Consider the following 13195-nt stretch of genomic DNA (forward strand, 5'->3'; position numbering starts at 1 on the left):
TACCAATTAAAGATAGACAAGAGGCAATTAAAAGGATCCAACAAGAGATAATTAATGGACTTTTTAGAATTTTAATTTCTCATGAGAAGACATACCACATAGCGACTAGATAATCTTGTAATATCAATACTAAGTGGTATTCTCCATGTACCCACCTTTATAGGATTGTGAAGTGCACAAAGCACATCACTCCCCCATAATGAGATATTCCATTAATCTCTCACAAGAGCCAACTAAGATACAACCAAGATGCAGTAAGGCTCAACGAACGACACACATGTACATGATGTGCAAACCAACATACACAAAGGCAATTTGGAGACACATCATATACAAACACATGCAATGAACAATACCAAAAATGCAAGGGGGCAAGTAACTTTCAATGTAAGCAATTTAAGTACAAGTTACCGCAAGGAGGCACATTGGATATAAGATATAAGCTTGATGATTCAATTGACTTGGCTTGAGACAATAAGAGTGATGAAGTCCCCTTAATTCTTGATAATGTAGCCAAGTCTCCAATGTCCTCCAACATCACCTATTGATCAAGTTTGAGCGAGTTGGTCCCCAACCAAGTTGGGTCCTAAGAAGTTAGTCACAATAGGCTTGGCTACCCAAATGGTTCTTTGCTTCAAACCACTTTGAGTACCAACAAACTTGGCAACCACATTGCCAACCTTATCCTTCCCAAGAGAATAGACATCATCAATAATAATTGGGTTGGATAAGTTACAACTAGTGCATGAAGAAGCAAGGTGACCTTTCTCACGACATAGGTAGCAACGTCTACTCTTCACTTTCTTCTCACTTGATTTCTCAACTTGAGAAGCATTAGCTTGAGTCTTCTTGGGAAGAGGCCTTTCTTCAACTTGAGGTTGAGCATGAGAATGCACTTGTAGCCGCTTCCCTTGTTGCTTGTCACTAATGGCCTTCTTCTTCAATGGGCAAGATCTAACATGATGCCCTTCAATTTTGCACTTGAAGCAAATAATATTGGCCGAACTCTTGACTTGTTTTTGGCCCTTCTTGTTGTTGCTCTTGGACTTCTTCTTCTTATTGGAGTTGAATCCAAGTCCACCTTTGTCATTGGGGGATTTTTGTACACTCAAGATATTGTTGAGTGTGGCATTCCCTTCATGACACTTTTCCAAATCTTTCTTCAAAGAAGTGACTTGGGACTTGAGCTCTTTGATTTCCTCTACATGGTTAGTCTCAACACAAGCACTAGAGGAAGTATAAGCTTCATCTTTAGAGCAACAAGGCAAGGAACACTACTAGAAACTTCCATTTTACCTAGGGCCAAGTCCTTTACCTAGAGTTCATTGGCCTTCCCAAGGGACAGTAAAGTAGTAAACAGTACACCCTAGGGGAAGATGGATTTTTGGGCAAAAAAATTTGGAAATATAGTTTCCCTAGGGTCGGCCCTACTTAAATGGCCTCAAGCCTGGCCTCGGTGTGGAATGTAGATGGACTCCGTCGCAATTTTGGTCCACTTCGCGCCACTTATTTTGATGCCCCGCGCCTTTTTGTTCCTTTTCGTGTAGTTGGGCCCACTGTTCAGTGAGCGATGGCACACGAGAGCTGAGAAAGGGCGCGCATGTGGCAATATTTCGGTCGATTAGGTTTCTTCTTCCCTCGCTCGAAGCCCTGCGCCGCCAGAAGCCAAAATCTTATCCCCTTCTCTCCCGAAGCATCCCACTCCATCCAAGATTCAAACGCTCTCACCCCTGCCTCGCCGTGCCCCACCGCCGCCCGCCTCCCCGCCTCCTTGTCGTGTCCCTGCCTCCTGGCCACCCGCGCAGTTGCCTGCCGCATCCACGCCCTGCTGTGTCCCCCGCCCACCGCCACCCCGCCTCCCCTCTGGCCCGCCTTGTTCCGCACCGCCCCACGCCGCCCCACACCGCACTGCCCCCTCTTCTTCCCCTTCTCTAGTTCCACAGCTCCAGCGGAACCATGGCGTGACGGGCGTGGTGACCATGGCCACGCCGGCCGGGATGGCAGCGCCGCGCCATCCGTGTTGACCTTGTCGCGCCTGCTAGTCGAAAGACTATCGGATTTACCCGACGTTGTACCCCCCTCCTCTCCAACAAGTTACCTCTATATCTCTCACTCTAATGTTTTACTTGTGTGATGGATATTCAATATAAATCTGCATATTCAGTAGATCAATAGACTACGTGGTGATAATCATGTGACATTATTTCTGAACTATCAAGTAGTTATTATCAGTTCGATTACAATTGCATAATCTACCCATCAGTTGTAGACATTCTAATCGGTAAAAGAGAGTAGGTTCAGGAAATGTTTGACATGAACGCAGCAACAAGAGATACTCATTAAGAGTTGGGTCGAATCTCAAGTTATTAAGAATGTGTCCATGGACACACAGCAAGTATAGTTAGTATAGTAACCTTGTCTTGTTATAAAAGGGCCACTTTGAGTCTATATAGCTGATAGTAGTATAACTGATAGTAGTAGTATCTTATTAGTGCAGTCAGAGAGGCTGTGGTCTTAAGCACATTCTTGTACCAGGGGGCCTGGTAATTTTCTACTATCTAGGCATTTCCCCTTTGATATTACTATGGCTATGTAAGTATGCAACATTGTGGCAAAGTTTCAGCAAAATGAACAAAAGCTAATTTTTTACTGAAGAATATGTCGAACTGGCCACCATGTCCATCTAATATCTACTATTATATCAATTTGATTTCGATCTCTAGTTGTATGCTAACCTTTGTAGTGTCGATTGAATTGAGGTAAGCATGGAACATCAATGCTCATGAAAAATTGAGCCAAGAACTAGAAATAGTTTAGTTCGTTATGTAGTTATACTGCCATAACTGATACTATTGTTGATTTATAGGCTAGAAGGGCTAGATGATCAGTCCAGCAATGGTGTCAGGCATGGTTTGCTACATATGTAGACGCGCCATCTCTGAAAAACTGAGATCAGGTTAGCACAAATCATTTGTACCATCAGGCACTTAAATTATACTATGATGACTACGTGTTTGGTTTATTTGCACAAAGGAAACCATTAGTTGTTCACACTTTATTTATCATTGAGTTATCTTCTTTATCTGCAAGAACATGTTCTTATGGGTGTCATAGTCTAATGGCCGATGTATACTATCATTTAATGCAATGGGTGAAGCCAGCAATCTGGCGTGGTTTGGCGTCTGCCATACGTAAAATTTGCTACAAAGTCTATGGATATATACCGCTAAACCCCTATACACCACGCATATGAAAATTTGAGCTAAGACATGCCTCCTTGTGGGGCCTGATTTCTCATGGGTCGTGGCCTGATGCAGTGGGCTTGTAGGTTATAACTTGACTGCACGTCAGCACATCAGTAAAACTAGCGATTACTCCGGCCAAACCCCCGTGATCAGGAGGATTGCTCCTCTAAACGTGGCAATGCACAGATGCGGCGGGGCACGGCCTGACGGATGCTGGACACATGGGGACCGTGGCACTGCTGCTGCGAGGCGAGTTTGCGACTGGAGAGAAAAGCAAGTGCGTACTATAATGAATGGTAACTGTTGTGGTCGAGTGAAATATGCTCTGCTATTCAATCCGTTCTAGTGCACTTCCATTGTTGAATGACCAATTGATTCGATTCTGCTTGTAATTTTGTTATACAGATTTAAAGAGCAGTTTTGCCAAGCAAGTCTCACTGAAGCCAGTCTAACTTTGGATGTAGTTGCTGGACAACGATAAGAGGAATGTCATTGCCATGTTCTCTTAAGAAAGTAAAGCTTCATTATGGGTTTATGACTACATATTCTTTATCGATCTTCACTATGATTTTATCCTACTAGTTACCAATTCATGATTTATCTATAGTATCTATGTTTTATAGATCATCTTTATGTCTGTCTGGTTAATATACATGATAAATTATTGATCGGTCGTCCATCTAGTGACGTATGTTGAGTGCGAACACATCAATTTTGGATTTTGGTTGTATTTTCAGAACACAAAGTAATATACATCTACTACTCAGTGAGCTCTTGCATAATTGCATGATATATGATTCTCCTTCATAAACCCCGCCACACCTAAAAATAATTTCTGCCTTCGCTTATATGCAGGCTCTTACACAAAGAAGATTCTTGAGGTGATGCTATGTAAGTTCAAGCTTATCAACATACTTGCCAGCCTTTGGAACTAACCAGTTGGTGTATCCCTATTCATTTGCAGACTTTGGCAGCTAAACAAGGAGTGTCTATCAACAAAATTCCACCACCTCCAGTTCCACCAACTGCTGTAGATTTTGGAAACAAGCACAGAATTGCCAACTTTGTGTGCTCAGCAACCTGTAGAACATGAAGCCTGTTTGAAGACCAACTTTTGGGTGAATGCATAGATACCATATTGGTACATGTTTTGTTTGTAGTAGTAGATACTTGGTTTGACCAACAATGCTTGTACGTGCTGATTTAGGTAATCTGCTAGCTGTAGCATTTTTTTTGAATTTTGGTTCTAAACCGACCTTGAATCTGGTTTCAAACTGACCTTGGGTCTGATGTGTACATTGAATCACGGCTGTAATTTATAAATTTGAATTATGGTTCAGAATTTAATTATTTGAATTATGTCTGCTATGAATTTAAATCTGAATAGCATATTTGTATATTAGGGGAAATGATTCAAAAGGGCTCCACGATCTTTCCCTAGAGCCAAACTTGTTTGTAGGTAAAGCACCTTTCCACCTTGGACAGGCAGCCAAGTTCAATTCTTTCCCTAGGGCTTGCAACCCTAGGTAACCAAATCGTTTCCCTAGGGCTTGACGGGTGCACTCTAGGGAAAGAGCTCTTTACCGACTATACTTTACCTAAGGTTCTTTCCCTAGGGCAAGCTCTAGGTAAAGCCTTTACCTATGGTTTTTTGCATTTCACCTAGGGTATATGGCCCTAGGTAAAATCGTAGTTTCTAGTAGTGGAAAGCAATTCATCACAAGATGTACCAATGTTATGCATGGATGAATCGCGAGGACTAGCACAAGGCAATATAGCATTTTGAATAAAAGTAGTGCTAGTATCCACATGAGGCTCACTAGATGTTACCTTAGCACGCATGGCCTCATGAGCTAACTTTAGCACATTATGGGATACTAGAAGATCATCATGAGAGCACGTGAGCTTTACATGATTTTCTTCCAACATCCCGTAATTGCTAGATAGCAACTCAAGTTGAGCCCTTAGCTCAACATTTTCCTTCAATATGGATGCTTCACAAGAGATAGAGTTAGTAGCACAAGCACCATCATTAGCAACAAGAGGAGAAGACAACTTGGCAAGCTTTTTTGAATATGAAGCTTTAAGTTGAGCATGAGACTCGGTGAGTTTGATGAGCTCACTCTTAATGACCCTTGAGCCATTTTCGAGGTGCTCAAAGTCCTCAAGGAGTTTGGCATGCGCAACTTCAAGCTCCTCATTTTTAGTTTCAAAATCATTGACCACCTCAAGAGCTTTATCACGAGATTCCCTCACTCTAGATAATTCTAGAGCAAAAGTCTCCTCAAGAGATTCCTTGGTGGTTTGTTCAAGTTCAAGAGCTTGAGAGAGGTCTGCGATCTCATTACCGTAATCACGCTCATGACCTTCCATTTTCTCAGTGGTGACCTCATGCTCCTCGAGATGAGATTCCAACTCCTCAATATATTTCTTGCCCTCAATGGCAATGGACATAATTTCCATGAAGTTGGAATGAGCAATTTTATTTTTATTAAGAGCTTTAAAAACCATTTCCCCCTTAATTTTTAAGGAGGCAACATTATCATTCTCTTCAACATAATCAACATCATCATCATTCTTCCATCATCAATATCATCACAAGATATATTGGAATTCAAAGTGGGAGATACCTTTGAAGCCTTAGCCATAAGGAAAAAAGCAATCGATGATGATGTAGGATCCCTTGAAGCACCGTTCAAGACCACATCTTGTTCCATGGAGTGTTGGGTTTCCTCTACATTGTTAGCACAACAACTCTTGGAAATAGATACATTTTTATCATGGCAACAAGACATAGCAAGCATATCATCATGAGATTTGAGCAAGAAATTTCTACATGATATGCAAGGACTACCAGCACGAGCATGTGAAACATGTAAGGTGCTCAAAGTGTTAAAGTCCAAAGAAGGACCATTACAATAAGATAGTGATGAAGAATCACCAAGAACAAGCACACTATCATCATTGCAATGACCACCACTACTCACCCTAGCATTACCTTGTGGCAATCCACATGTAGGTGAAGTAGAAGAAGCTGAGAAGGCAACACGGCCGGAGGTGGAGAGAGAACAATCATCCCCACAAATCTTGGACACACCATATTTATCTTGAAGCTTTGTCCACAACTCATGAGCATCCCGAAACGGCATGAGTTGAAATATAACTACATTGCTCAAAGCATCAAAAAGCACATTAGAAGCTTGAGCATTGAGATAAGAGTTTTTCTCATCCTCTAAAGATAATCTTTGGGGATCTTTTGGAGGAGAAAAACCCATATCTACAATTCGCTCTAAATTTGGGACCATGACCCTAAAGAGATTAAGCATGCGAATTACCCAAACATCAAAATTTGTGTCATCAAAACTAAGAGTGTCAGAGAATCCTAATCCCCTAGTCGACATCTTTACTCTCTAGGCAGTTAAGCCTAACGAAGAGAGACGAGGCTCTGATACCAATTGAAAGATCGTGGATGTCGCCTAGAGGGGGGGGTGAATAGGCGCTTTAAAATAATTACGGTTTAGGCTTGAACAAATGCGGAATAAACCTAGAGGTTAATTTGTCTATCACAAAGTAAAGTGCATAAGTAAAGGGCTCGGGTAAGAGATAACCGAGACACGCGGAGACGACAATGTATCCTGAAGTTCACACCCTTGCGGATGCTAATCTCTGTTTGGAGCGGTGTGGAGGCACAATGCTCCCCATGAAGCCACTAGGGCCACCGTAATCTCCTCACGCCCTCGCACAATGCAAGATGCCATGATTCCACTAAGGGACCCTTGAGGGTGGTCACCGAACCCGTACAAATGGCAACCCTTGGGGGCGGTCACCGAACCCGTACACTTTGGCAACCCTTGGGGGCGGTCACCGGTACCCGTCAAATTGCTCGGGGCGATCTCCACAACCTAATTAGAGACCCCGACGCTTGCCCGGAGCTTTACACCACAATGATTGAGCTCCGAACACAACCAACCGTCTAGGGCGCCCAAGCACCCAAGAGGAACAAGCTCAAGGGTACCAAGCACCCAAGAGTAATAAGCTTATCAACTTGTAACTTCCACATATCACCGTGGAGAACTCAAATCGATGCACCAAATGCAATGGCAAGGGCACACAAAGTGCATAAGTCCTTCTCTCTCAAATCCCACCGAAGCAACTAATGCTAGGGAGGAAAATGAGAGGAAGAACAAGAAGGAGAAACACTAAGAACTCCAAGATCTAGATCCAAGGGGTTCCCCTCACATTGAGGAGAAAGTGATTGGTGGAAATGTGGATCTAGATCTCCTCTCTCTTTTCCCTCAAAACTAGCAAGAATCCATGGAGGGATTGAGAGTTAGCAAGCTCGAAGAAGGTCAACAATGGGGGAAGAACATGAGCTCAAAGGATAAGGTTCATTGGGGAAGAAGACCCCCTTTTATAGGTCGGAAAAAATCCAACCGTTATGCTCACAGCCCGCACCGAGGGGTACTACCGCTCGACCTCACGGTATTACCGCTAGGGGAGCGGTACTACCTCAAAGGGTAGCGATACTACTGCTTGCGAGCGGTACTAAAAAAATACATCCGTGCCTACCATCGCTGGACTTGTGACGAGTTTTTGGTCCGGAGCGGTACTACCGGTGTAGAAGCCGCGCTAGTACCGCTCTCGAACGGTAGTAAAAAATTACATCCGCTCCTGTCTGCGGTAGTACCGCTGCAGCCTTTTCAGAACACCAAAACTGCCACAACTTCTACAAACGGACTCCGAATTCAACGAAACCAAGTTTGTTGGAAAGCTACCGACAAGGGCTAACACATTCTTGATAGAATATCAATAAGAAGAAAATTAGAAAAGTCCCGTGAGAAAATGGCGAGAACCTTTCCTCGAAAAAGACCGGTAAAACCTCCAACACCGAAAACGCGATAGAAGAAGCATATGAAATCCGTTTTCGATGAACTAGAGCTTGTCACGAAGATAACCACAAGCTCTAAAACCTCAAAAGAAAATACAAATAAGAATCAAGAAAGATGATGCAAGGATGCAATGGTTTGAGCTCTCGACGAACGATACAATCAAGCTACTCACTTGAGAGCCCCCCTTGATAGTACAGCTATCGATCCTATAACCCGGTCTCCAAACTACCACCATGAGACCAGAAAAATAGAAAACCTATCAAGAGCAAACCTTTGCCTTGCACATGATCCACTTGAGATAGATGATGCTGATGATCTTGTCCTCCTCAAGATGGACCACCTTTCTTGATTGCGTTGGGTCGATGAAGACTAGATGATTGCTCCCCCATACTCCACTATGGGTGAGCCACTATTCGGCACATCTTCACAAGTCCATTGACACAACAATGGATGACAAGCTTCAAGCACTTGATCTCTTCGTCATGCTCCACTTGAACTTGCAATCTGGATGACGATCACCACTTGATGTCATCCTCTCCATGGGTTGAGTGATATCTTCCTCTTGATCCAAGCCCATGAAAACGTACCTAACCCCACATAGAACTCTCACATACACCATGGGTTAGTACACAAAGCACAATGGACAATGCTTACCATACCATGGGATCACTTGATCCCTCTCGGTACATCTTCTACGCTTTGTGAGTTGATCAACTTGATTCACTCTTGACTTAGTCTTGATCAGCCTTGAATCTTTCCAACTCTCTTCAGTTGGATGATGTCTTGAAGGTAAACATGAATGATTGCACAATCTTCTTCCTCAAGACATGGTTGCAATAAGCTCAACACTCACATGACCAATCTTTGGATAATTCCTTCATAGCACCTTGGTCAACTCATAAACTCCTTGAAACCAACACATGGACTTCAAGAAAAGCCTATGGAAAAATCCTTCAAATATAACTCAAGACAACCATTAGTCCATAGAGATTGTCATTAATTACCAAAACCAAACATGGGGGCACCGCATGTTCTTTCACATGTACTCCCATCCATTTATCCAACAAAGTTTGGCTCTGAATGGCATGTATGTGTAACCCATCCATTTATGACATGCCCAGGAAATAGCATGCACATGATGCCAAAATGGTGGGTCCTTTCATCCTCCTCAATCTATGAATGGTGCACGGTGAGGAGAAGCAACAAACATGCATGTATTATCTGACCACGCAATGCACTCCATATTTTATATTTGTATTTATTCTTTTCTTTAGTTTATGTTCTTTTTTAAATTTATATTGCACTAGTGTGACACTAGTTAAGAAGGTAGGAAAGTTTCCTAGGTTATTTTTGGTCTCAGGCCCCCGCGTCGCCCCCCGCTCGAGCGACTCCCCAACCCTAGCCGCCGCCGGGGCTTAGCCCATCTTCCTCCCCTCCTCCCGCCGCCGCCGATCTAGAAGCGACGACGTTGGCTTCGACGGCGGCGGCGGTCGGCCCTGCCTCGGGCCACGGGCGGCTGCTGCGGCGGCTGGCCTGGATCGGGTGGCGGCGCGATGCGGTATTTGGCGGCATGTCATCTGGCTTTAGATCGGCGGCGGCGTCGAGGGCCTGGTGGACTGCTTGGCGGCACCCATGGCCGATCTATTCTGGCTGATGTAGTCAGTGGTGGTGGTCATCTTCCTCATCGGCGGTGGCCGGCCAGAAGCTTGGTGATCGGATCTCGAGATCCATCATCTAGTCCCGGCTGCGAGTTGGGGAGACATGCTTGCCGGTGAAAACCGAGCCGACGACAGGCGATGGCGGCGTTCTACGTCGTTACCTTGATGAAGTCATCGTCGTGTAACTACTGTCGACCCACTCGTGCTGCTCCGGGGGAAACCCTAGGATCTGGTGTTCCAGATCGGACGATGGCGGCACTGCGGTGTCGTTTCTCTCCTGGGAGCATCGTTTGTGGAGTAGCGCTGGAAGTCAGAGGCAGGAGGTGCAACGGCTTCGTCTTGCACGGAGCTTCGGTGGAGATGGCAAGTCATGCCTGACCGACAGATGCTACGCTCTGTCATGCCTAGTCGGCAGGTGCTACGCACGACAGATCTTCCAAGGACTTCAAGCTGTGTCGGCTGGTGGTACTTGGCAGCATGGCGCTGAGGTGTATCAGTGGCAACCGCGACGTGCTCAGCTGTTTGTGCGCAGGGAGGAGGTGCCGTTGGGCGCCGTGGTGGCGTCGACGATAGCTAGACCGAGCAAGGTTGATGCATCAGTACAGTTCTAAAGATGGAGCGGTGGTAGTTGGCGGCGGCGGCCTCTGAGAGCACGTCGGACCAGTGTGTGCCCCAGACCCGGCAAGTGGCTAGTTTAGGGTCTCAGGTCTTAGATGTTAGGCTTGGCTGCGATGTCTGTTTGGTATTAGGCCGAGGCTATCTGCGCCCCTTCATCAACTGGATAGGTGTAGCGACAGTTTGTTTGCTTAGACGGCGGCTTTAGTCTTACTGTTGTATGACTTTGTAAGGTCTTGTGAGAATCATTAATAAAGTGGCCGTATGCATCGTCCAGATGCAGAGGCCGGGAGTCATCCTCCTTTTCAAAAAAAAAGCAACTAGAATATACCGGAGGCTTAAACTGTGTATTTTGGCATATGTATGTGACATGCGTGCACTCAAATAGTCCTATCAATTCATCAAGCAATGCAACTAAATAAACATTCAGCAAAGCTCACCTGAGTGAACATGATCATCAATTGCACGCGATGCAAAAATTTAACAGGAAACTCACCCGCATGCATGCATGTTCACCTGGACAAGACGGAATACGAAAAAAAAAGTGAATGACCTAAAATGAGAATTCAGTCACTTGTTCAGTAGCCGGTTCCATAATGTTGCAACATAGCCTATCGTACCATTTTGGTGAAAATGCTCCTGCAATGAGGTAATACGAGACAAATATAGATGATGCAGATTTGTGTCGGGTTGTGAGAGGAAGAAGAACCGGCATGAGAAAGACGGAAAGGCGGGACATGGGAAGAACATTGAGGAACGTCCGTTTCATTGAATTTGAAAAACTTTATTTTCATAATATACAAGCTTCCAAGTTCATACTATATATTAGGTACGTAGGCAAATGCATGGTTCCTACGACGATCGAAGCATGTGTTCAATCCATTTTTTTCAAAAAGATTCGAAATCCATATATACATCATACTGTAGCTAGCTGATAAACCAATTAATACTCAATGTTGCATTGACTGATGTAGTACAAGCAGTGTTTATTTTCATATACAAGCTTACAAGTTGGTGCTATTACTATTACATAGGCAAATGGATCCTTTGTACAAGGATCCATGCATGCTTTATTCAAATATAATAAATCTGTACATACGTCGTATTGCAGTGTGCAGCTGCATCGTATTGTATGTAGCTTATACAGTAGATGATAGATCATACTCGATGATGCATGGACTGACTGATGTAGTAGTAGTTCTGGTGTTTAAGAGCTGTCCACGGTCGGATAGTAGGCAACGGTGGCCATGCCGCAGTTTCCGCCGTTCCCGCGCGTGAGGCGCATATAGCCCCCCTCACCCCACCCCGTCCCCCACTGGTTCTTCACCAACCAGTACTCCTGCCCGCCGCCGTCCGCCCCGTACCCCACCACCGTCACGGCGTGGTTCAGGTTCTGCCCGCACGACGAACTACCGACGAACACGCCGCTCTTGTAGTGCTGAAAGTCAGGGTCCGCCTCCACGCCCACGGCCACCGGTTGGCTGGCAGCCAGCTCCCGCAACGCGTCCTCATCGCCGTTCAGGCCCACCCAGCGGGGGGCGCCAACGGAGGCGGCCGAATTTGGCATGACGCTGCGGCACGCGCCCTGCTGGCCGGTATACGCGTAGGCTGCCTCCGGCTGCAGGCCGCCGCTTGCGGCGACGTAACGTAGGGCGGCGATGACGGAGCCACCCTTGCAGGTGCTAGTGTCGCCCGTGCAGTCGAGCACCTGCTGCTCTGACATGGAGATGAGGTTGCCGGTGGCGATCTGTACGAGCCCCTCGGTCGCCGCCACCGCCGCGAACGCCCAGCAACTCCCTACACAGACGCAACGTTGTTTTTACGTACGTGTCAACATTTATTCATTTGCCAACTTTGGCCTGCAGATCCTTACCACATGGGGCTTGGTTCTTGACTTGGGTGACGGCGCCCTGGGCCCTCCAGTCCAAGCTGTCCGGCGTGGACTGGAACTGAGCCTTGGACATGTTCACCGCGGCCACCGGCGTGTCCTCGGGACGGAGCCCGCCCGGCTGGTGACGGTACCCGAGGTGCTTCTCCACGAACTCTTCGTTGGTGAGGTCGGAGAACTGGTTGAGCCCGAGGGTGTACGTCCGGTTGCCCGCCCGGTTGACAGCGTCTACGTGGCGCGCGTTGGCCGCGAACACCTCCTGCCGGTGCAATTTCTCGGCAGCGTCGGTGTACGCGCGCCCGTACTTGGCCATCCACCGCTCGTGCCGGGCGGCCAGCGCGTCCCCTCGCGCTGCGGCAGCGCCGACAAAGGCAGTGGCGGCCACGAGCACGAGCAGAAGCGCAAGCACCGTGCCGTCGAGGCGGCGAGAGCTGTTACTGTGAATCGGCGCCATTTTTCTAGCTAGCTAGCTTGCTTGCTTCTTCTGGCAATGCAATGGTTTACGAGCGAGCTACTTAAGCACGTAGCAACCATGCTGCCCGCGCTTCTATTTATACGCGCGCGCATGGCGAGCAAGACGGGCATACGAGCGGATTCCATACTTTTCGTCGATGGATCCGCGCGCGTTCATACGCCGTAGTCGTACGTACGTATTGACTGGGAGTCCATGGATGTTTGTATCCGACGACGGTGCTTGTTCTCCTCTCTGCGTATCTTCTTCTTCTTCTTCTTCTTCTCCAAAAAAAAATTCTTGTTTCCCCGATGGTGAGGCAAAGTGCGCTGTCCACATGCATATACCGTCGCACACGCTTAGAGCTGGAGTAGTACGCTGCTGCCTGATCGAAATTGGCCGGATCAGCGTGCAGTACTCTCCCATATATAGTTTGGCCGATGTATTAC

At 46.3% G+C, this 13195-nt stretch overlaps 1 protein-coding gene across 1 annotated transcript; it reads right to left on the bottom strand.

The window, feature by feature from the left end:
- Positions 1-10252: 10252 nt before the first annotated feature.
- Positions 10253-12823, bottom strand: LOC120973677 (fruit bromelain-like). Its single transcript, XM_040399615.3, has 2 exons — positions 12281-12823; positions 10253-12204 (listed from the first exon to the last, which is right to left on the bottom strand). The coding sequence occupies exons 1-2, from the start codon at positions 12747-12749 to the stop codon at positions 11615-11617; spliced, it is 1059 nt and encodes a 352-aa protein (XP_040255549.1). The 5' UTR covers positions 12750-12823; the 3' UTR covers positions 10253-11614.
- Between the last annotated feature and the right edge of the window lie 372 nt (positions 12824-13195).

This window comes from Aegilops tauschii, chromosome 2, assembly GCF_002575655.3.
Source record: "Aegilops tauschii subsp. strangulata cultivar AL8/78 chromosome 2, Aet v6.0, whole genome shotgun sequence".
NCBI classification, from domain to species: Eukaryota; Viridiplantae; Streptophyta; class Magnoliopsida; order Poales; family Poaceae; genus Aegilops; species Aegilops tauschii.

What these genes read in the sequence shown, in the direction of transcription:
- LOC120973677 (XM_040399615.3), bottom strand. Translation starts at nt 12,749, where the DNA reads ATGGCGCCGATTCACAGTAACAGCTCTCGCCGCCTCGACGGCACGGTG. An exon ending in CAAGAACCAAGCCCCATGTG is followed by an intron (nt 12,205 to 12,280) that starts GTAAGGATCTGC and finishes GCGTCTGTGTAG; the next exon opens with GGAGTTGCTGGGCGTTCGCG.